At 45.4% G+C, this 23,990-nt stretch overlaps 2 protein-coding genes across 2 annotated transcripts in view; one reads left to right on the top strand and one right to left on the bottom strand.

Moving 5' to 3' along the window:
- Positions 1 to 1,712: 1,712 nt before the first annotated feature.
- Positions 1,713 to 11,317, bottom strand: LOC139378730 (transcription factor E2F3-like). Its single transcript, XM_071121177.1, has 7 exons — positions 10,872 to 11,317; positions 8,729 to 8,843; positions 6,422 to 6,641; positions 5,944 to 6,102; positions 5,674 to 5,788; positions 2,741 to 2,879; positions 1,713 to 2,287 (listed from the first exon to the last, which is right to left on the bottom strand). Exons 1-7 carry the CDS (start codon positions 11,139 to 11,141, stop codon positions 1,983 to 1,985), a joined length of 1,323 nt encoding a protein of 440 aa, XP_070977278.1. The 5' UTR covers positions 11,142 to 11,317; the 3' UTR covers positions 1,713 to 1,982.
- A 2,720-nt stretch (positions 11,318 to 14,037) lies between these two features.
- Positions 14,038 to 23,990, top strand: part of LOC139378721 (lysophospholipid acyltransferase 1-like) — an 18,589-nt gene continuing 8,636 nt past the window's right edge. Inside the window, exons 1-6 of the mRNA XM_071121165.1 lie at positions 14,038 to 14,127; positions 14,450 to 14,595; positions 15,521 to 15,598; positions 18,592 to 18,687; positions 23,012 to 23,067; positions 23,208 to 23,262. Coding sequence (XP_070977266.1) covers positions 14,038 to 14,127; positions 14,450 to 14,595; positions 15,521 to 15,598; positions 18,592 to 18,687; positions 23,012 to 23,067; positions 23,208 to 23,262 — 521 coding nt within the window. The remainder of the gene's footprint in view (positions 14,128 to 14,449; positions 14,596 to 15,520; positions 15,599 to 18,591; positions 18,688 to 23,011; positions 23,068 to 23,207; positions 23,263 to 23,990) is intronic.

Below are 23,990 nucleotides of genomic sequence, written 5' to 3'. Positions count from 1 at the left end.
GTAGCCACCCTTGTTCTGCTTGGTGAAAAGTTCCTTCCTTTTCTTCTCCACACAAAAATAAATGCGGATGTCCGTCAGAAACACATTTCCCTTTAAGTAGAGGGAGATGTTCCACACCCGCTTGTTTTTGGAAAAAGAAAATGTTTCCATTCATGAGCTTGTGATTTTAAAATGGGGGGTGGGGGGGGTGGCTGTGTTAAAATATTCAGATGAGCACCGTAAGCAAGCGTAAGGTCCATCTACAACAGCATTGCTCGCTGACTAAAGGGTACATCTGTAGAGGGTATACGGTATTACTGATTGTACACCCAAAGGGGCGCTATGTTTTGAGGCACAAAACAACTTAGGCAACAGGGCTCTTAAATCCAAGAGGGGGTTGAATATCTCTGTTGTAAACAAGCCGCTTGTTCTTAACATCTCGCTACTTAGCTAGCACGTTAGCAAACCAAACGCTGGAGCCCTGAGCTGGATATCATTTCACACATCTTAGATTCCCTTATACTTAACCTTTAGATATACAGCACACAACACCCCCCCCCCCCACCCCCCCAAAAGAAAAGTATTGAAAATCATGATATCGATATTTCTAAATCCCCAGTAGAAGGTATAGCGCCCAAGCCTCTCTTTCCAAGATCATTTGAGGAATTCCTTCAGAGCAATAACATAACGGTTGCTTTTTAACTGTTGTTGTTCTTGGAAATATCCATTCAAATCGATACAGACCGGGACAGACCAACTTGGGTTTCTGATTAAACCACGACTTGTTGAATTTAAATTTGGCTGACGCTTGTAAATCCATTATTTGCCCACAGCAACAACAAAAAAGCTAAATATCCCTCGTCAGTCATTAGACAGTTAATATGAATGTCAGTTATAAGTAGGAGATAATATCTTGACAAGTCCCCAATCGAAACTAAGGGGTGAACTTGTACTTTATGATACAGTATCTCCACAATGAGTGTTGCTCTAAAGTATTAAGAGTAGAGGCCCTGGTTCCTAAAAAGTTTCAAAGACAAACTCAATGGTTTTTGTGCCAAAATCACTATCCTCACACTGTCACTGCCATATTCTACATACGAAGACAAAAGCATAGAACTCATCGGCACAAACGTAGATCAGCCATAGGGTCAAACTGGTCACCTGACACGGCAGAGAAGCATCCAGAAGGAACACACGAGCAGCTGTCTAAAAACACACCGTTAGAGGGGTTTCCACCAGCGCCAGTTTGGATAAAAGACAGCTCTCAGTGATCAAGAAGGTCTGAGAAGTGAGAGAAGAGTTGGTCAGGGTCGTTTTCATTAGGCCACAAGCGAGGCTAAACATTTCCGCAACCGAAATTGAAAACATCCCCCTGTTTCAGTTTCAATGAGTTTATATGGTTTTTTTTGTTCCTACTGAACACGACCCAGTTTTAAGGCAGTCTACAGTGCCTCGACAAACAGGCAGGTAGGTACAAGGAGAGAAAGACAGCGGGTGTGTGGGGGGGGGTCTCTCACCCACCTGGCCCAGTGTACTGCCTCGACAAACAGGCAGGTACAGGGAGAGAAAGACGGCGGGTTGGGGGGGGGGTCTCTCACCCACCTGGCCCAGTGTACTGCCTCGACAAACAGGCAGGTACAGGGAGAGAAAGACGGCGGGTTGGGGGGGGGGGGTCTCTCACCCACCTGGCCCAGTGTACTGCCATGACAAACAGGCAGGTACAGGGAGAGAAAGAGAGAAATCTTTTACCCAGCATGCCCTGTGTACCTAATCCTCTTTAAACAGAGGGAAAGGAGTACCAAGGAGCTCCCCCCCCCATGGTGCAGTCTCTCTCTACAGACGGATCCCTCTCTGCTCCTCCATGACAGTTACATATGAACACAGCAGACATTTCCCCGTCTCTCCTGGTACACGTGAACACAGAAGAGACAAGTGTCCCCTATGTCTCCCTCTACTCAGTAATGGGGGAGGGGGGGACACATCCAGTCTTCCACCCCTCCCTCTTACATCGAGGGACACATGAGTTCTTCCAGAGGAAGCTTGTCAAAGTCACAGGTGTCGAACAGATCGCTGATTCCCTCGTCGTCCTCTAAGCTCAGCATGTAGTCCTCGTTGAGGAGAGGGGGGGACAGGTTGACGAAGGGCCCGGCCCCGTGGCCCTCCAGGAGCCCAGACAAGGAGGAGGGGATCTGGTCCTCCGTTTGCAGCAGGAGGCTGGTGAAAGGGGAGGTGATGGGGGACAGGTTGGTCACCATCACCGCAGAGGGATCTGGAGGGACATAGACGTTGCTGCCGCCTGTTGAGCTCTCTGTGGGGGAAAGGAAACAGGATGTGAGAGATGATACAACTAAAAAACACTAAATGTTGATTGATCAAGACGCAAAGGAAATTTGATCAGGTCTAAAATATTAATTGTAAAGAGCGTGCACATCCTGACGGGAAAGGTACCTGCTGCCCCTCCACTCTAACCACTAGGCTACCCTGCCGCCCCTCCACTCTAACCACTAGGCTACCCTGCCGCCCCTCCACTCTAACCACTAGGCTACCCTGCCGCCCCTCCACTCTAACCACTAGGCTACCCTCCCGCCCCCACTCTAACCACTAGGCTACCCTGCCGCCCCTCCACTCTAACCACTAGGCTACCCTGCCGCCCCTCCACTCTAACCACTAGGCTACCCTGCCGCCCCTCCACTCTAACCACTAGGCTACCCTGCCGCCCCTCCACTCTAACCACTAGGCTACCTGCCTACAGGAAAGGTACCTGCTGACACTTTGAGGAAAGGTGAGGAGTGTCCTTGGACATCCGGGCCGCCGTTCTTCACAGGACTACCGATGTTCTCCTCCGGACAGAGGAACACCTCAATAGGCCCCTTGGTGCTGGTGAGAAGGACCGACAGGCCCTGGTAAACAAACAACAACATAACCCATTGATTAGTTATAGAACAGGTGTCTCTCAACCTCAAGTGACACAGACCCAAAACCGCCCAGCTAACAACAAACGTTCCCGCAACTTTAGAGAACATTCCCTTAAAGAGTGTATTATGTCATTACCTAACGTTTTCATAGGAATGTTGCAGCGACGTGCAAAGGGCCGTTTCCAGGGACCATTCATGGCAACCATGTTCTGTGTATGTTTGGTGGGATGTTGAAGGAATATTCTCCTAACCCACAGAGAACTGGACACCATGAAAACACGTCTAGAACATTAATATTGATAAGTCTGGAGAACATGTAACTACGTTCAGGGTACGTTATGTTTGACACTCAGGGAATGTTCTCCAAACTAAATGCTCCTAACTCCAATGCTAAATAGGTTCTCAGGTTCTCTCTAACATACTTAGAATGTTCCCCTAACTAATGGAACACTGGACACTCAAACATCTGGGGAACATGGACAGGTAACATTACAAAAACGTCCTCTCATCCTAATATTGTTAGCTGGGTGGTCCCTAGGACGTCACTGACTAGTACATGGACAGGTAACATTACAAAAACGTCCTCTCATCCTAATCGTGTTAGCTGGGTGGTCCCTAGGACGTCACTGACTAGTACATGGACAGGTAACATTACAAAAACGTTCTCTCATCCTAATCTTGTTAGCTGGGTGGTCCCTAGGACGTCACTGACTAGTACATAATAACTGCCTGACAACTACAGTATTAGTCAATTCTAAACTCAGCAACAAAAAAAACGTCCCCTATTCAGGACCCTGTCTTTCAAAGATAATTCATAAAAATCCAAATAACTTCACAGATCTTCATTGTAAAGGGTTTAAACACTGTTTCCAATGCTTGTTCAATGAACCATAAACAATTAATAAACATGCACCTGTGGAACGGTCGTTAAGACACTAACAGATTACAGACGGAAGGCAGTTAAGGTCACAGTTATGACAACTTAAGACACTAAAGAGGCCTTTCTACTAACTGAAAAAGACCAAAAGAAAGATGCCCAGGGTCCCTGCTCATCTGTGTGAACGTGCCTTAGGCATGCTGTAAGGAGGCATGAGGACTGCAGATGTGGCAATAAATTGCAATGTCCGTACTGTGAGACGCCGAAGACAGTGCTACAGGGAGACAGGACGGAGAGCTGATCGTCCTCACAGTGGCAGACCACGTGTAACAACACCTGCACAGGATCGGTACATCCGAACATCACACCTGCGGGACAGGTACAGGATGGCAACAACAACTGCCCGAGTTACACCAGGAACTCACAATCCCTCCTTCAGTGCTCAGACGGTCCGCAATAGGCTGAGAGAGGCTGGACTGAGGGCTTGTAGGCCTGTTGTAAGGCAGGTCCTCACCAGACAGCACCGGCAACAACGTAATCTATGGGCCCAAACCCAGTCGCTGAACCAGACAGGACTGGCAAAAAGTGCTCTTCACTGACGAGTTGCGGTTTTGTCTCACCAGGGGTGATGGTCGGATTCGCGTTTATCATCGAAGGAATGAGCGTTACACCGAGGCCTGTACTCTGAAGCGGGATCGACTTGGAGGTGTAGGGTCCGTCATGGTCTGGGGCGGTGTGTCACAGCATCATCGGACTGAGCTTGTTGTCATTGCAGGCAATCTCAACACTGTGCGTTACAGGGAAGACATCCTCCTCCCTCATGTGGTACCCTTCCTGCAGACTCATCCTGACATGACCCTCCAGCATGACAATGCCACCAGCCATACTGCTCGTTCTATGCGTGATTTCCTGCAAGACAGGAATGTCAGTGTTCTGCCATGGCCAGCGAAGAGCCCGGATCTCAATCCCATTGAGCACGTCTGGGACCTGTTGGATCGGAGGGTGAGGGCTAGGGCCCATTCCCCCCAGAAATGTCAGGGAACTTGCAGGTGCCTTGGTGGAAGAGTGGGGTAACATCTCACAGCAAGAACTGGCAAATCTGGTGCAGTCCATGAGGAGGAGATGCACTGCAGTACTTAATGCAGCTGGTGGCCACACCAGATACTGCCTGTTACTTTTGATTTTGACCCCCCCCTTTGTTCAGGGACACATTATTCCATTTCTGTTAGTCACATGTCTGTGGAACTTGTTCAGTTTATGTCTCAGTTGTTGAATCTTGTTATGTTCATACAAATATTTACACATATTAAGATTGCTGAAAATAAAAAAGCAGTTGACAGAGAGAGGATGTTTCTTTTTTGTGCTGAGTTTAGTTCCAACGAGAGGTCCTTAAAAAGTGTTTTAAAATGGACGCTGTTCTCCCAGGGGGGAAATCATAACTAACCCTTGTATAAAAACACTGCAGTGGACAGACATGCTGCATTGATTAGGTATTGATTCAATTGGTAGTGATCCTCAACCTCAAGGACATGGACTGGTGTCTGGACTGGTGCCTGGACTGGTGCCTGGACTGGTGTCTGGACTGGTGTCTGGACTGGTGTCTGGACTGGTGTCTGGACTGGTGTCTGGACTGGTGTCTGGACTGGTGTCTGGACTGGTGTCTGGACTGGTGTCTGGACTGGTGTCTGGGATATTGTTGACCAGTACCCTCTGTTGTCAGACACTGATTGGGTGATTGTAGTGCGAGCCGTCGTCCAAAGCGGTTCGTTTTAGGTGTTAGTCGACGTTGAAAAGAGAAGAACCACAACTGCATGTACCTTGTACACAAACACAATGTTGTAAAACGTACACTAGACGAACACAAAGAGGACCGTCTCAAGGTCATATTGATTGTCTGATTACCTCCTGTGGGTCTGGCACCTCCAACTTGGTCTCAGAGGGAGCTTTCACCACGATGACCGTCTGGTCCTTCAGGTGACGTAGCTGACGGATGTCTTGATATGTCACATATGCAAACGTGGACCAGGAGGGTTAAAGAAACATTGACCAGCTTTGAGCACCTCAGTGACACTAGATATAACGGCTTCATAGTATCCTACGAAGAGAGCCTTGGCTCTTCCTGTTTTTCCTATTATAACAGTGTGGTTAACAGTGTGTGTCTGATAAGGATATTTGTGGCTGTGCGAGGCCTCTGTCATCTGTTGGACGTCCAGGGTACAGCTCTGGATCAGCTCGTCCAGTCTCCTCTCCTCCTGACCCAGGTCACACAGCTCACTGCTCAGACTCTGGCTGCTGGTCAACGTAGACCCATCCTCAGACAGGTTACAACCCCTGGAGAGGGGGGAGAAAGAGAGGGAGAGAGAAAAAGAAAGAGAGAGAAAAATAGAGAGAGAGAAAAATAGAAAAATAGAGAGAAAAATAGAGAGAGAGAGAGAAAAATAGAGAGAGAGAGAAAAATAGAGAGAGAGAGAGAGAAAAATAGAGAGAGAGAGAGAGAGAAAGGGGAGGGTTTTAACACAGGACACAAGCCTGAAAACTATATTCATTACCTCATGCAGTTAGATCAAGTCAGTGATGATGTCTAGTGATTGCCCCCCCCCCCTAAGGGGATGAACTTGTCTGAATCAAGTCGTTCTTGTGAGACACTTACATCCACTGGATGTTATTCTTAGACTTCTTCTTGATCAGATGCACCCCCTCCAGTACGTTGGTGATGTCATAGAGGCGTCTCTTCTGCACCTTGAGAACCTCCGCGGCCTGATTGAGGTCGATGACACCGTCAGACGACTGGCCCAGCAGCTCAACAAACTTCTTCGTTAGCAGGCCCAACGACGTGTCGTAGCGCGTCTTCTCTACCGGTGACCTCGGAGCTACAGTAAGACGGGCGGGGGGGAGAGAGAGACAGAGAGACAGGGACAGAGACAGAGAGACAGGGACAGGGACAGAGAGACAGAGAGACAGGGACAGGGACAGAGAGACAGAGACAGGGACAGAGAGACAGAGAGACAGGGACAGAGACAGGGACAGAGAGACAGAGGACAGAGACAGGGAGAGAGACACAGACAGACAGACAGAGAGAGAGACACAGACAGACAGACACACAGACAGACAGACAGACAGACAGAGAGACAGGGACAGGGACAGAGAGACAGAGACAGGGACAGGGACAGAGAGACAGAGAGACAGAGACAGGGACAGAGAGACAGAGAGACAGGGACAGAGAGACAGGGACAGAGAGACAGAGAGACAGAGAGACAGGGACAGAGAGACAGAGAGACAGAGAGACAGAGAGACAGAGAGACAGAGAGACAGAGAGACAGAGAGACAGAGAGACAGAGAGACGGGGACAGAGAGACAGGGACAGAGAGACAGAGACAGGGACAGAGAGACAGGGACAGAGAGACAGGGACAGAGAGACAGAGACAGACAGACACAGACAGACAGAGAGACAGGGACACAGACAGACGAGACACACAGACAGACAGAGAGACAGGGACACAGACAGACAGAGAGACAGGGACACAGACAGACAGAGAGACAGGGACACAGACAGACAGACAGACAGACAGACAGACAGACAGCGAGCGAGAGAGCGAGCGAGAGAGCGAGAGAGAGAGCGAGAGAGAGCGAGAGAGAGAGCGAGAGAGAGAGCGAGAGAGAGAGCGAGAGAGAGAGCGAGAGAGAGAGCGAGAGAGAGAGCGAGAGAGAGAGCGAGAGAGAGAGCGAGAGAGAGCGAGAGCGAGAGCGAGAGCGAGAGAGAGCGAGAGAGAGAGAGAGCGAGAGAGAGAGCGAGAGCGAGAGAGAGAGCGAGAGAGAGAGAGCGAGAGAGAGCGAGAGAGAGCGAGAGAGAGCGAGAGAGAGCGAGAGAGAGCGAGAGAGAGCGAGAGAGAGCGAGAGAGAGCGAGAGAGATATCCAGTTGAGTATTATATTTAAAGTTGGATGGGAGAGCGTGTTTAATTAAAAAATACATAACATTACAAGTTACAGTATGTTCTCACTGCAGTGAGCAAATAAGCATCTTTACAGAATGAGGGGATTCCATTAAAGCCCCGGGCCACCGTTGATTCCATTCGTTTTGGAACCGAGCTGCTTCCCAGGCGTCTGGTCAGGGCCTTTTGGTCGACGGCAAAGTCGGCTCAAAAAAAATTTTTTTTTTGGTGTGGAGTAATGAGTAGGATTGTGTGTTTTCACATACAAAAATTATTTCTTTAGATAAAGGGTCATTATCTGCCTTCCCACTGAAAACTTGTTTGAAAATTCAAACATATATTTTATGGAAAATAGATGTTGTAGGTTTCTGAACGATGCATTATGCGGCCTTGTTGACAACGTGCCCGAGCGGCGCAGACTGTTCGATTTCAGAAGGGCCTGCTTTTACCCACACACATCATGGGCCATAGCCCAGTACACTGAGCCCAACTTCCTCATTGATCATGTTTAGCAGGGGTGGCCAACCATCCTCCAATTGTTAGTAGTTACTATCTTGTCTCATCGTTACAACTCCCGTACAGGCTCGGGAGAGACGAAGGTTGAAAGTCATGCGTCCTCCGATACACAACCAAACCAAGCCGCACTGCTTCTTAACACAGCGCGCATCCAACCCGGAAGCCAGCCGCACCGATGACCGGAGGAAACACTGTGCACTGGTAGGGATATCCTTGTCTCATCGCGCACCAGCGACTCCTGTGGCGGGCCGGGCGCAGTGCACGCTAACCAGGTCGCCGGTGCGCGATGAGACAAGGATATCCCTACCAGCCAAACCCTCCCTAACCTTGACGACGCTGGGCCAATTGTGCGTCACCCCATGGACCGGCTGCGACAGAGCCTGGGCTCGAACCGAGAGTCTCTGGTGGCACAGCGCCACCCGGCAGGCCCCAGGAGGGCCACTTTATAGGAATGATGGGCTTTATAACACAGTCACAGACACTTGAACCATCTGCTCTGGCCCAGTCTTACTTTTGGGGCTCTTGAGCCCAGGCCCGGAGGCTCCTCCAGCCTTTCCCCTGGGGGTCCTGGCTCCTTCGATGGGGTACTGGTGGTCCGACTCATCCAACGCCAACCTCCGCTTGGCCTGCAGAAGGTAAACACCGCAGTCAGATTACTTCTCACAAAACAGATAAAAGATGTTCTTCAGTATCGTTCCAACTGTGTGATAGGCTTTAGATAATTCAAACCTCCTCTGTAGAATAGTTTCTACACCTTGAAATGGTATAACACATTTTAACAATGGCAATAGAAAAGAAAGCCTTTGACTTCACTTGTAAAATATGCTTGTTTTGTACACGGAGAACGCTCCATTAGCGCCACGTCCCATTAAGAAACTGAAGTGTGTTTGTCAGTGTACAACAGCTGTGCCTCATTCGTTCATTTATGCTGTATTATTGACTGTGTTTGTTTTACTCCATGTGTAACTCTGTGTCGTTGTTTGTGTCGAACTGCTTTGCTTTATCTTGGCCAGGTCGCAGTTGTAAATGAGAACTTGTTCTCAACTGGCCTCCCTGGTTAAATAAAGGTGAAATAAAAATAAATAAATAAATAAAAAATTGAAGACAACTCATTTAGCAGACTTATAAAGAGCAACTTACAGCCTTGTGCCTTCATCTTAAAAAAAAGGAATCCAGGTGAGAACCACATCACATTCATAAAGATTAGTTCTATATTGTGAAAAGATCAAATCAACCAACATGCCCTCCATGTCATAAGACCACGACTTGAAGATGGCTCGTGGAGTGTCAGTTGAGATGTCGGCCATTTTGTCCAACGACATGGCATGAGGGCTACTTTATTTACAGGTCTGAGAAAGAGTGATGAAAACAGGAGTGCTGAGTATCTCGCCACGGGTGTTTCATGTGTAGAGAAATGCAAATCGAGTCCGTCGGGGCAATGAGGACATTAGTGTGTGTGTAGCAGGTCAAAACTCAAATATGAGGGAAACCATGAGGCCAGTCATTCACGAGGGACAAAATAAAAATCGGGTTTGTTTGAGAAAATGAACATTTTCATAATATCAGACGGCTCTGTCAAGCATTTTCATGAAGCTAGAGATGGAACTAATAAAAGAGGTCCTTGCTGCTGGGACAGTTCATAAATATTAAATATGGCTGCCATCTTTGCACACCACAAACCAATGTCCCAGTCAACCCTCCCTCCCCCCCACCCCCCCATCTAATGCATCTTCCTCTGTGAGCAAATGGGGATCCTGAACGCAAACTAGCCATGTCTGTAGACTAATGTCAAAGACAGTACAGTAGAACGTCTGCTATTGTGCTGTGGCTTTTTGATGCATGACCAGAAATGTATCTATATGGAAGGCATTTCCGCAATTTCATGGTTTAAATAAAACACAGGAAGCACGCAAGCATACGAGCTATTATAACAATGTAGCTAGTTAGCAGCTATAACGATATTCGATATGACGCGGAAAACTAAAAGACAAGACGATAGTCTTAGTTGAGCAACAGAAGGATAGTTGGCCTGTGTTTGTAGTTAGCTGGCTAGCTCGCAGGCTACCTACCGAGTGAGCCAGTCAACCCGCTTTCCAATTCCCTTCCCCCCCAAGTCCAAAACACTAACAGGGCCTAGCCACTCATTTCTGACAAGTAATTATTGTACAGCTAGCCTAGCAAGCTGAAGCACGACTGTGTGTCAAACATGCACGGAACCTTGCAAGACTAGAGCTGCTCTTGAACCCTACACCAAACCCAAACACTCTCTCAACTTGGAAAAACGGATGAGAAAATGTTTCGGTGTTGGCTGTTGACCTTTTACGATACGGGTCTGACCCCTTAGCAGTTGATAATACATGGCTGGCATATCTTATCAGCTAGCCAACAGGCTACCCAAACTAAATGACAGATTTATATATAGTTGCACCTGTAAAAGTAGTTAACTACGGCTTGAACAACAATAACTGCTATCAGACTAGTGTAAAAACCCCAACTATTGAGCGAACCTCCCGAGTCTGTTGGGTGACTCAAGGGGATCAGGGAGAGCGACCCAACTAGCTAACGTTAGCTCGCTAGGCTACCAACGCACGAAGCAGTTTCTGGTTCATTTCATTTCACTGCAATACAACAGAAAACGACATTAGCAAGTTTACCGGTGGACGTCCTAATGTAGGTCGTTGTCCGGTTCCGTTTGTTGCTCCGTTTGGAGTGGAATATATACTGCCAGCTGGAGGTTCGGACAAACAGACATTTGAAGTCTGTGTAATGCAAGGCGGTGGAGTTATAATTTGGATATAAGTGGCAGTTGTAAAATGAGGGGTTAACCGGTCGGACAATGCTGTCAATACCGCATTTTTATCTAAAGAGCCTCCAACCCCTGCTATTATTACTTTATCCGGGGCTGATGAGATCCCTCTTCTCATCTTTGTGGGCTCGGGTACCCTTTGTCCCTTTAGTTTAAAGCCCCTTTTCAGATAATCCACCGCGACAAATTCAAAAATATTGATATGAAAGAGTAGATTATGATCTTATTTGCCGATATTTGTATGTTTAAAAGTATATTGAGAGCACATTTAGGCAGATGCAATGGATTAGAAACTAGCGCGAGTCTCAGCCCTGCCAGCTCAAAAATGGCTCCAGGAAGCTGACAATGAATGAAGGGATACCGTTTACGCGCGAAGGAACCCTCCCGCGAAACTCAGATTTCCCGGGAAATTTTCAAACAATATTTGCATATGTGACGCGATTGGTTACACTAAGTCATAACTCCACCTATTTTATATAACGTTCCCTAGTTTATTGACCAATGACATTATAGAAGATTAGGCGGCACGCGTTCATTGGACAGTTGAAACTGGACACGTCAGACGCAATCAACGTGTCCATATAATGTCAGCGAAAAAAAATAATCAAACCGGTTGAATTTTTTCATACAACGTAAACTAAACTGACTTTTATAAACTATGCAGAATTTTGTAGAATTATTTATTTTTATTTATTTATTTAAAATGGGCTTAGTACTTGGTGAGTTTATGGCAGCTAAAGCTAGTTTGCCATTCACAAATGCTGGTGCATTTACTAGAATCGTTTTACAAACTGCTGCTGCTACTTTCATTGCCTTTCAGACATGCATACAATCATGTTCTTGCCCGACTCCATTTCTGTCCTTGTCGAGCCAAACATGGCAATAGGTGACAATGAGTTTGCAATACGTAATAACACAGACTGGCACTCAGGCTTAATGATGTTATGATTTTTTGCTAGTCTGTTGACTATTGCTGTGCACAAAAGACAAGGGAATTTCCCTCATGCTTTACAGCACAACCAATGCTTTAAACCCCGGACCGTCTCACATCTAAACTACGTATTGCTTTACAGCACATCCAATGCTTTAAACCCCGGACCGTCTCACATCTAAACTATGTATTGCTTTACAGCACATCCAATGCTTTAAACCCCGGACCGTCTCACATCTAAACTATGTATTGCTTTACAGCACATCCAATGCTTTGACCCTGTGGAGTGTCTGACCCCTCTACATCTAAACTATTTATTGATAACACGTGAAACTGCTGTATTTACAGAATGAGGGGATTCTGTATTATCATGCCCCAGTGATGGTGTTAAATAAACAATTATCTTTAGTCATTTTGAAATGTAGTGCACTACCTTCACTATACAGCAGGGGGTGCCCTTCACTAAATCAGAATAGTAAAGCCATTTATAATATATATATTTTTTAAATGTAACCTTTATTTAACTTGGTAAGTCAGTTAAGAACATATTCTTATTTCCCATGACGTCCTGCGTCATCTGGCCCTACAAGTTCAGCCATTGATGAAGCTGTCGAATGCAATGTTCCTATTTTATATATTTGAAATTACAGCGCAAATGAAGAACATACCTCTGTCAATCTCTTGAGAGCCCAATGCCACAAGGTCACAGGGTTCTAATTTTAACAATTGACCACAGCGGGGTCAAAGTGTACAACTGTCTCGACGCTTTGGCTGACCATTAATTATCAACCGCATGCAATATGTTTTTGGAAACCGCAGAAATTCTACTTTCATATCACCCCAAAATGATATTACAAATACACATAAAACGTAGTGTTTTAACATATTCACACGGAGGTGTTTTGCATTGCACTTCCCTGAGCTAATGGAAACTCGGAGGGGACAAAGCCAATCTGCTGGTTTGAAGCTGTGTTGCATCCTAAACCTCTGTGGAAACCTGTGGTAAAACATCTAACAGTAAAGTGTGTATTTGTAAAGCTATTTTTGAATGATAATCAAAAGGGATGTGGAATGAGAAGGGCTAACCTGACCTAAGACACTTGACCCACACCTTGTGTATTACTGCGCCCCCCCCCCCCCCCCACACAATGTATATATAGACTCCCCTTTTTTCTACTGTGTTATTGACTTGTTAATTGTTTACTCCATGTGTAACTCTGTGTTGTCTGTTCACACTGCTATGCCTTATCTTGGCCAGGTCGCAGTTGCAAATGAGAACTTGTTCTCAAGTTGGAAGATGTGACGTCACCAAAAACTATACAACCTTTCAGTCCACTAAGACAAAAACTTTGTAACACTGAAACTGAAACTAATTAATATAAAAGTTTTTTTTATTTTTTTTATTATACAACTTAAACTAAATAAAAACGATCAAATCAGATTTGAAAATTAAATTAAATTAAACTGAATTCAAAGTCAAAAATTTTAAAAACGAAAAGCAATAAAAACGAATTGAAAAATAAAAATATATATAATAGCCTTGGACCACTAGCTTTTGGGATTCTATTTCAATTCCAGTCATTTCAGAAAGTAAACTTCAATTTCAATTTCAATGTACTTCCTGAATTGTCTGGAATACACCCCAACCCTGCGACCTACTCCTTGTGAACATTCAACACTACTGTGTCACGTTCAGAAACTAGATCAGTAGGTGGGATAATGTAGAGTTATTAGAGGGGAGGGGGGCATCCCATCTGCCACCTACTGTTCCTGTTGCTCCTGCCTCAGTCCGTGATACAACTGACAGCTCTGTACCACGCCTTGGTAGGCTACTGGCTATATCAGCAGTCAGCACTAATTCTCGCATATTCGCCAACTGTCACAATAGCATATTGTTGTTAACTACGACTGCACAGAGAGGACGTCGAGTTTTTCTTGAGTCGGCATAAATGCTCGGGATGTATTTCAATCAATGAACAGAAATGAGATTGTAGAAGCGCTTTATTTTTTTCTTTGGTAAACATTTCTTTCTTTCTTTCTTTCTTTTTTACGGAGGAGCGACTTCAAACCTTTACCATGCATAATGGACGAGTTGACAACCTCTTCGTTTAAAACCACCGGTTCCAAATGGTTGCTTCCAGTCAGCGATTTCTTTGGATTCCCATTGGATCAGGTAATCTACACTTTTCCAAAATGAGGGGGGGAAAAAAATCGATTTGCTTAATTAAAGTCAGTTATTTGAATGTAAAAGCATCGTATTAAGTGTCTTGTCCTGCCATAACCCTGGAATGACATGACAACATTCTGGTCATCTGACTTGGCATTTACACACATTACATTTGCATAAGTATATTTAGAGACATTCTGCTTGTATCCAAACTAAACACAGAATAGAATTGAAAGATTATGTTGTCCTAAGGCAAAAACACACACTATGAATGCATGTAGAGTCTTGTCAATATCTCCTGTCTGGGGGCGTCATGTCTCCGATGCAGGTGAACTTCTTGGCATGTCAGGTGTTTGCCCTTGGTGCATCCTTCTGGTTCCGTCTTTACCTCAACCCTCAGTTTTCCAGCCCCGTGGTCCGACATGCCGTCGCCACACTCTTTGGCCTCTCCTTTGTCATATTCTGTTTCGGCTGGTAAGGATCACTCTGGTGCACTGGTTAGATGAGGGTATACAGGTTAAAACAATGGTCGGATCACTTTGTTGAATGGAGGACACTACAACAGATGGACCCAGTTTAGTCCTAATCACCCAGTTTTTAACAGTAACCTAGATTAGGGTATACAGGTTAAAACAATGGTCGGGTCACTTTGTTGAATGGAGGACACTACAACAGATGGACCCAGTTTAGTCCTAATCACCCAGTTTAGTCCCAATCACCCAGTTTAGTCCTAATCACCCAGTTTAGTCCTAATCACCCAGTTTAGTCCTAATCACCCAGTTTAGTCCTAATCACCCAGTTTAGTCCTAATCACCCAGTTTAGTCCTAATCACCCAGTTTAGTCCCAATCACCCAGTTTAGTCCTAATCACCCAGTTTAGTCCTAATCACCCAGTTTAGTCCCAATCACCCAGTTTAGTCCTAATCACCCAGTTTAGTCCTAATCACCCAGTTTAGTCCTAATCACCCAGTTTAGTCCTAATCACCCAGTTTAGTCCTAATCACCCAGTTTAGTCCTAATCACCCAGTTTAGTCCCAATCACCCAGTTTAGTCCTAATCACCCAGTTTAGTCCTAATCACCCAGTTTAGTCCCAATCACCCAGTTTAGTCCTAATCACCCAGTTTAGTCCTAATCACCCAGTTTAGTCCTAATCACCCAGTTTAGTCCTAATCACCCAGTTTAGTCCTAATCACCCAGTTTAGTCCCAATCACCCAGTTTAGTCCTAATCACCCAGTTTAGTCCCAATCACCCAGTTTAGTCCTAATCACCCAGTTTAGTCCTAATCACCCAGTTTAGTCCTAATCACCCAGTTTAGTCCTAATCACCCAGTTTAGTCCTAATCACCCAGTTTTTAACAGTAACCTAGATTTTGTTTTGTGTTGTTTTGGTCGCTGCAGGTATGCAGTCCATATCTCCGTCTTGGTGATGGTTTGCTACAGGATTCTGGTCACAGCTGACATCCACAACATTCACAGGTAAACACACACCACCACGTCTCCCATGCAGACACTTGTAATAACATCTTAACCACGTGGGTCCTTCTTTGCTAACATGTTGATGACAAGTTAAGCTAGATAGGAAGTGGGAGTTGGACCAGACTGTCTCTTTCTCTATATCCTTCTGTCTCTGTCTTTCTGTCTGTCTGTCTGTCTGTCTGTCTGTCTGTCTCTCTCTCTCTCTCTCTCTCTCTCTCTGTGTCTGTCTCTCTGTGTCTGTCTGTCTGTCTGTCTGTCTGTCTGTCTGTCTGTTTCTCTCTCTCTCTCTCTCTGTGTCTGTCTGTCTGTCTGTCTGTTTCTCTCTCTCTCTCTCCTCTCTCTGTGTCTGTCTGTCTGTCTGTCTGGTTCTCTCTCTCCTCTCTCTGTCTGTCTGGCTGTCTGTCACTGTCTGTCACTCTGTCACTCTGTCTGTCTGTCTGTTTCTCTCTCTCTCTGTTTGTCTGTCTGTCTGTCTGTCTGTCTGTCTGTTTCTCTCTCTCTCTCTCCTCTCTCTGTGTCTGTCTGTCTGTCTGTCTGTTTCTCTCTCTCCTCTCTCTGTCTGTCTGTCACTCTGTCACTCTGTCTGTCTGTCTGTCTGTCTGTCTGTCTGTCTGTCTGTCTGTCTGTCTGTCTGTCTGTCTCTGTGTCTGTCTGTGTGTCTGTCTGTGTGTCTGTCCGTGTTTAGGTCCTGGAATGTGATGAATGTAGGTAGAAAACAGAACAGTAACACTGCTGAGGTTTTCCATTAGGGATTCCTTGGAGGAGTCTAGATAGAGACGGCATTGTTCCCTGTGCCATCGCCCATCGCCTCGCCTACTCCAGTCAAAGAAAGATGGGTCGTTGGGTTGTGGGTTACTGTGTGCTAAAAGACCACGTTTCACCCTACAGCATGTGTGTGTACTGTCCATCTCCAGTTGTACGTGAAGGTGATTGCTAAGATGAACACGATCCATTCCACCTCGTAGTTGATCTTTCTCCCGTATGCAGATGAGGAACTGCCAGACTAAAACATGAAAAAGGTGTCATTCATTAAAAGCGCCACTCATTCTTAGCATGGAGGGATGTAGGATGTTACTCTACATATATACTACATATATGTTACATGTTCTCAATCTGAATTACATATTAAATATGAGATTTATTTATTTTTATTTCACCTTTATTTAACCAGGTAGGCTAGTTGAGAACACCTTTATTTAACCAGGTAGGCTAGTTGAGAACACCTTTATTTAACCAGGTAGGCCAGTTGAGAACAAGTTCTCATTTACAACTGCGACCTGGCCAAGATAAAGCATAGCAGTGCGACACAAACAACAACACAGTGTTACACATGGAATAAACAACAACAGAGTTACACATGGAATAAACAACAACAGAGTTACACATGGAATAAACAACAACACAGTGTTACACATGGAATAAACAACAACACAGAGTTACACATGGAATAAACAACAACACAGTGTTACACATGGAATAAACAACAACACAGAGTTACACATGGAATAAACAACAACACAGAGTTACACATGGAATAAACAACAACACAGAGTTACACATGGAATAAACAACAACACAGAGTTACACATGGAATAAACAACAACACAGAGTTACACATGGAATAAACAACAACAGAGTTACACATGGAATAAACAACAACAGAGTTACACATGGAATAAACAAACGTACAGTCAATAATACAATAGAAAGGTCTGTATACAGTGTGTGCAAATGAGGTAAGGCAATAAATAGGCCATGGTGGTGAAGTAATTACAATTTAGAAATTAAACACTGGAGTGATAGATGTGCAGAATATGAATGTGCAAGTAGAGATACTGGGGTGCAAAGATAACAGTATGGGGATGAGGTAGTTGGATGGGCTATTTACAGATGGGCTATGTACAGGTGCAGTGATCTGTGAGCTGCTCTGACAGCTGGTGCTTAAAGTTAGTGAGGGAGATATGAGTCTCCAGCTTCAGTGATTTTTGCAATTCATTCCAGTCATTGGCAGCAGAGAACTGGAAGGAAAGGCGGCCAAATGAGAAATTGGCGGGTGACCATTGAGATATACCTGCTGGAGCGCGTGCTACGGGTGGGTGTTGCTATGGTGACCAGTGAGCTGAGATAAGGTGGGGCTTTACCTAGCAAAGTATTATAGATGACCTGGAGCCAGTGGGTTTGGTGACGGATATGTAGTGAGGGCCAGCCAACAAGAGGATACAGTTCACAGTAGTGGGTAGTATATGGGGCTTTGGTGACAAAACGGATGGCACTGTGATAGACTACATCCAGTTTGCTGAGTAGAGTGTTTGAGGCTATTTTATAAATGACATCGCCGAAGTCAAGGATCGGTAGGATGGTCCGTTTTACGAGGGTATGTTTGGCAGCATGAGTGAAGGAGGCTTTGTTGTGAAATTGGAAGCCGATTCTAGATGTAATTTTGGATTGGAGATGCTTGATGTGAGTCTGGAAGGAGAGTTTACAGTCTAACCAGACACCTAGGTATTTGTAGTTGTCCACATTTTCTAGGTCAGAACCGTCCAGAGTAGTGATGCTAGTCGGTCGGGAGGGTGCGGACAGCAATCGGTTGAAGAGCATGCATTTAGTTTTACTAGCATTTAAGAGCAGTTGGAGGCCACGGAAGGAGAGTTGTTTGGCATTGAAGCTCATCTGGAGGTTAGTTAACACAGTGTCCAAAGAAGGGCCAGAAGTATACAGAATGGAGGGATGTAGGATGCTACTCTGTAGCTTCATGTTCTCGATCTGATTTAAATGTCTCCTCCAGGTATACTATGATCACGACCGTGTTCTCAATCTGATTTAAATGTCCCCTCCAGGTATACTATGATCACGACCGTGTTCTCGATCTGATTTAAATGTCTCCTCCAGGTATACTATGATCACGACCGTGTTCTCAATCTGATTTAAATGTCTCCTCCAGGTATACTATGATCACGACCGTGTTCTCGATCTGATTTAAATGTCTCCTCCAGGTATACTATGATCATGGCCGTCAGCTACCTCGCAGTGTGTCAGGTGAGCAGAGTCTTCATCTATAACTATGGGATCCTCTCAACAGACTTCTCTGGGTAAGTAGCCATGTTGTTCCAATTGTGTGAAAGATGTGACCTTACTATTGGTAAGGGGAGACCTGGGTAAATTGTAACAGCCTTTGTATCTGTTATAGACCTGTTTGGGTTCGTGTTGCTCTATTTGTCCTAAGCATGTTGTTGTTTATCATACTGAATGTGTACAACCACATGTTGTTGTTTATCATACTGAATGTATACAACCTCATGTTGTTGTTTATCATACTGAATGTGTACAACCTCATGATGTTGTTTATCATACTGAATGTGTACAACCTCATGTTGTTGTTTATCATACTGAATGTATACAACCTCATGTTGTTGTTTATCATACTGAATGTGTACAACCACATGTTGTTGTTTATCATACTGAATGTGTACAACCTCATGTTGTTGTTTATCATACTGAATGTGTACAACCACATGTTGTTGTTTATCATACTGAATGTGTACAACCACATGTTGTTGTTTATCATACTGAATGTGTACAACCACATGTTGTTGTTTATCATACTGAATGTGTACAACCTCATGTTGTTGTTTATCATACTGAATGTATACAACCTCATGTTGTTGTTTATCATACTGAATGTGTACAACCACATGTTGTTGTTTATCATACTGAATGTGTACAACCTCATGTTGTTGTTTATCATACTGAATGTGTACAACCACATGTTGTTGTTTATCATACTGAATGTGTACAACCACATGTTGTTCTGAAATATGAACACAGAAATACTGGACATTTTCAACTCTTATAATGGTGGAGATTTGACAAAATTACTATGATGGTCTTGAATTGGACTCTCATTGTTCTGGTCTTGACTTGGTCCCAGACTCCTAGTCCGACCATCCCCTCCCGGTCCCAGACCCCTAGTCCCGTCCCCCCTCCCCCCGGTCTCGGTCTTGACTCGGTCCCAGACCCCTAGTCCCCCCCCTCCCGGTCCCAGACCCCTAGTTCCCCCCCCCCCCCCCCTCCCGGTCTCGGTCTTGACTCGGTCCCAGACCCCTAGTCCCCCCCCTCCCGGTCCCAGACCCCTAGTTCCCCCCCCCCCCCTCCCGGTCTCGGTCTTGACTCGGTCCCAGACCCCTAGTTCCCCCCGGTCTCGGTCTTGACTTGGTCCCAGACCCCTAGTCCCCCCCTCCCAGTCCCAGACCCCTAGTCCCCACCCCCCTCCAGGTCCCAGACCCCTAGTCCCCCCCCCCCCCTCCCGGTCCCGGTCCCAGACCCCTAGTCCCCCCCCTCCCGGTCCCGGTCCCAGACCCCTAGTCCCCCTCCCGGTCTCGGTCTTGACTCGGTCCCAGACCCCTAGTCCCCCCCTCCCAGTCCCAGGCCCCTAGTCCCCCCCCCCCCCTCCCGGTCCCGGTCCCAGACCCCTAGTCCCCCTCCCGGTCTCGATTCGCTCCGTCTTTGATCTTGAACACAACACTGATTACTGGATTGTGGAATTAGTTAGTGTTTATTGAGGTTTTCATGGAATGTGTTTTTACATGGTACAGAATACAGATAAGGGTCTGCATTAGAGCTTCCTCAGTCCGTACTGAATCAGCTGACTCACTGCTTTAATCTGCACAGTGACAACAGCACTATCCAACTCACTTTTTTCCTCAGTCTCAGCCTTCTTTAACCTCGGTTTTTTTCTAGATTTGTATGTCTTACTAGATTAATTTATTTGTTCCCACCTCTCTCTCTCTCTTTCTCTCTCCTTCTCTCTCTCTCGCTCTCTTTCTCCTTCTCTCTCTCTCTTTCTCCTTCTCCTTCTCTCTCTCTCTCATTTCTCTCTCTCTCCTCCTTCTCTCTCTCTCCTTCTCTCCTTCTCTATCTCTCCTTCTCTCCTTCTCTATCTCTCTTTCTCCTTCTCTCTCTCTCTCTTTCTCCTTCTCTCTCTCCTTCTCTCTCTCTTCTCTCTCTCCTTCTCTCTCTCCTTCTTTCTCTCCTTCTCTCCTTCTCTCTCTCTCCTTCTTTCTCTCCTTCTCTCTCTCTCCTCTCTCTCCTTCACTCCTTCTCTCTCTCTCTCTCCTTCACTCCTTCTCTCTCTCTCTCTCTCTCTCCTTCACTCCTCTCTCTCTCTCCTTCTCTCTCCTTCACTCCTACTCTCTCTCCTTCAATCCTTCTCTCTCTCTCTCCTTCTCCTTCTCTCTCTCTCTCTCTCTCCTTCTCTTTATCCTTCTCTCTCTTTCTCCTTCTCTCTCTCTCCTTCTCTCTCTCTTTCTCCTTCTCTCTCTCCTTCTCCTTCTCTCTCTCCTTCTCTCTCTCCTCTCTTTCTCCTTCTCTCTCTCCTTCTCTCTCTCCTCTCTTTCTCCTTCTCTCTCTCCTTCTCTCTTCTCTCCTTCTCTCTCTCCTTCTCTCCTTCTCTCTCTATCCTTCTCTCCTTCTCTCTCTCTCCTTCTTTCTCTCCTTCTCTCCTTCTCTCTCTCCTTCTTTCTCTCCTTCACTCCTCTCTCTCCTTCACTCCTTCTCTCTCTCTCCTTCTCTCTCTCCTTCTCTCTATCTCCTTCGCTCTCCTTCTCTCTCTCTCTCTCTCTCTCTCTCTCTCTCGTCATGTTGAATCTGCCACTCCCCCCTGGTTAGTTTCTGTCTGTTATCTGCAGGTTTTCTTGGTTCTTGCAGAGATTGTGAAGCACTGCCCTAAACAAATAATACAGCTGATAAAACAGTCAGTTAGTTTAACAGTACCTGCCGCTGCCATGCCTGCTATACTGTTGCTATTCTTTGCCAATGCTAATGCTAATTATGCTATTATATGCTATGCTAATTATGCTATTATATGCTATGCTAACTATGCTATTCCTAACCCTAATCAATGCTAACCTTCGCTAACAAACTGTGCTTTCTCTGCAGACTGCAGGCAGGCTGAATGGTGAATGAGCTGAATCACACTGTACTGCTGTTGACTGGATAGACAGCACCATCACTGGGATCTGATGCTCCATTCACGTCTGTTGCTCTGCTTTTTCTCAGTCCATCTGGCTACTATCAGCCCTGTTTCTCACTGTGCCTCTGCTTAGACTATAACCTCCAATCTCATACACTTTGAAATACGGTGCACAGTGTTAACACATTGTGATATTCTATTGTAATGTAATGTAGAACACCTGGTTTTAGATGGGTTCTAGAATCAATCAGCATAGTGGTGATGTAATGTAGAACACCTGGTTGTTTTAGATGGGTTCTAGAATCAATCAGCATAGTGGTGATGTAATGTAGAACACCTGGTTGTTTTAGATGGGTTCTAGAATCAATCAGCATAGTTGTGATGTAATGTAGAACACCTGGTTGTTTTAGATGGGTTCTAGAATCAATCAGCATAGTAGTGATGTAATGTAGAACACCTGGTTGTTTTAGATGGGTTCTAGAATCAATCAGCATAGTGGTGATGTAATGTAGAACACCTGGTTGTTTTAGATGGGTTCTAGAATCAATCAGCATAGTAGTGATGTAATGTAGAACACCTGGTTGTTTTAGATGGGTTCTAGAATCAATCAGCATAGTAGTGATGTAATGTAGAACACCTGGTTGTTTTAGATGGGTTCTAGAATCAATCAGCATAGTGGTGATGTAATGTAGAACACCTGGTTGTTTTAGATGGGTTCTAGAATCAATCAGCATAGTAGTGATGTAATGTAGAACATATGGTTGTTTTAGATGGGTTCTAGAATCAATTTCTGGCTCCCGAGTGGCGCAGCGGTCTAAGGCACTTGCATCACAGTGCTAGAGGTGTCACTACAGACCCTGGATCGATCCCGGGCTGTATCACAACTGGCCGTGATCAGGTGTCCCATAGGATGGGGCACAATTGGCCCAGCGTCATCCTGGTTAGGGTTTGGCCTGTGTAGGCCGTCATTTGTAAATAATAATTAGCACTTAACTGACTCGCCTAGTTAAATATATATTTTAAGATCAGCATGGTAGCATGGTATGTAGGTTAATTCCCTAATAGTGTGTCTGTGTGTCACATCCTCTGATGCCAGCGTTCTTGACCTGACAATGCCAGTCAGTATCTGTTGACTACGACTCACGTAACACAACCATACAAAGGACACACACACACACACACACACACACACACACACACACTCACTCTCTCTCTGTAAGTGCATGCCATGCTCTCGCACAGAGCGTGTGTGTGTTCCTGCATGTGTCACACCAACAAAGAGGTTATTCTATGTAAACGTCTGAATGAAAAGCACCAAAGAATGAGTGCTAATTTATTCCTCATGTACAGTTAGGCTGTAATGAAATGCTGTTCACATTCCATTTCTGTCCCTGTTAATGTCCTCAGTGAGCGTTCAACTTAAATATTGTGTTTCCTCCCTTCAGGCCGTTGATGATAATTACCCAGAAAACCACTATGTTAGCTTTTCAAGTGCATGATGGTAAGGAATGTCCAGGGGATCGTAAGGGATCCTCTTATTCGTTTCCTTACAACATCCTGTGGGTTTTGTCTTTGTTCTTTTTATGTTTGGGTTGATTAAAACCGATATCTCTCTCATCCCTACTTCTCCACGGTTTCCAGGTATGTGTAAAAAGCGCGAGGACCTCACGGCCAATCAGAGGCTCCATGCTGTAGAGTATGTATTCATTACGGTATATACATTTAACTTCCATAGACATGCCTTGCAGTGTGCGTTGGCTTCCATAGACATGCCTTGCAGTGTGCGTTGGCTCAGTGTTGATGACAGGAACATAGGTTATGTAGACTTCTGAAATCCACAGCATGACATCTACCATCCACATCTACCGTACACATCTACCGTACACATCTACCATACACTCTACCGTACACATCTACCATACACATCTACCGTCCACATCTACCATCCACCATACACATCTACCGTACACATCTACCATCCACCATACACATCTACCGTACACATCTACCGTACACATACACATCTACCATACACATCTACCGTGCACATCTACCGTACACATCTACCATACACGTCTACCATACACATCTACATCTACCGTCCACATCTACCGTATACATCTACCATACACATCTACCGTACACATCTACCGTACACATCTACCATACACATCTACCATACACATACACATCTACCGTGCACATCTACCGTACACATCTACCATACACATCTACCGTACAAATCCACATCTACCGTCCACATCTACCGTACACATCTACCGTACACATCTACCGTACACATCTACCATCCACCATACAAATCTACCGTACACATCTACCATACACATCTACCGTCCACATCTACCGTACACATCTACCGTACACATCTACCGTATACATCTACCGTCTACATCTACCGTCTAC

Source organism: Oncorhynchus clarkii, chromosome 2 (assembly GCF_045791955.1).
Source record: "Oncorhynchus clarkii lewisi isolate Uvic-CL-2024 chromosome 2, UVic_Ocla_1.0, whole genome shotgun sequence".
Taxonomy (NCBI): Eukaryota; Metazoa; Chordata; class Actinopteri; order Salmoniformes; family Salmonidae; genus Oncorhynchus; species Oncorhynchus clarkii.
Note: the sequence above shows the minus strand (reverse complement) of the source record. Positions and strands in the feature narration are given on the sequence as shown.

What these genes read in the sequence shown, in the direction of transcription:
- LOC139378730 (XM_071121177.1), bottom strand. Translation starts at nt 11,141, where the DNA reads ATGAGAAGAGGGATCTCATCAGCCCCGGATAAAGTAATAATAGCAGGG. An exon ending in GAGGCCTCGCACAGCCACAA is followed by an intron (nt 5,789 to 5,943) that starts ATATCCTTATCA and finishes CTCCTGGTCCAC; the next exon opens with GTTTGCATATGTGACATATC. An exon ending in AGGTGCCAGACCCACAGGAG is followed by an intron (nt 2,880 to 5,673) that starts GTAATCAGACAA and finishes TTTGTTTACCAG; the next exon opens with GGCCTGTCGGTCCTTCTCAC.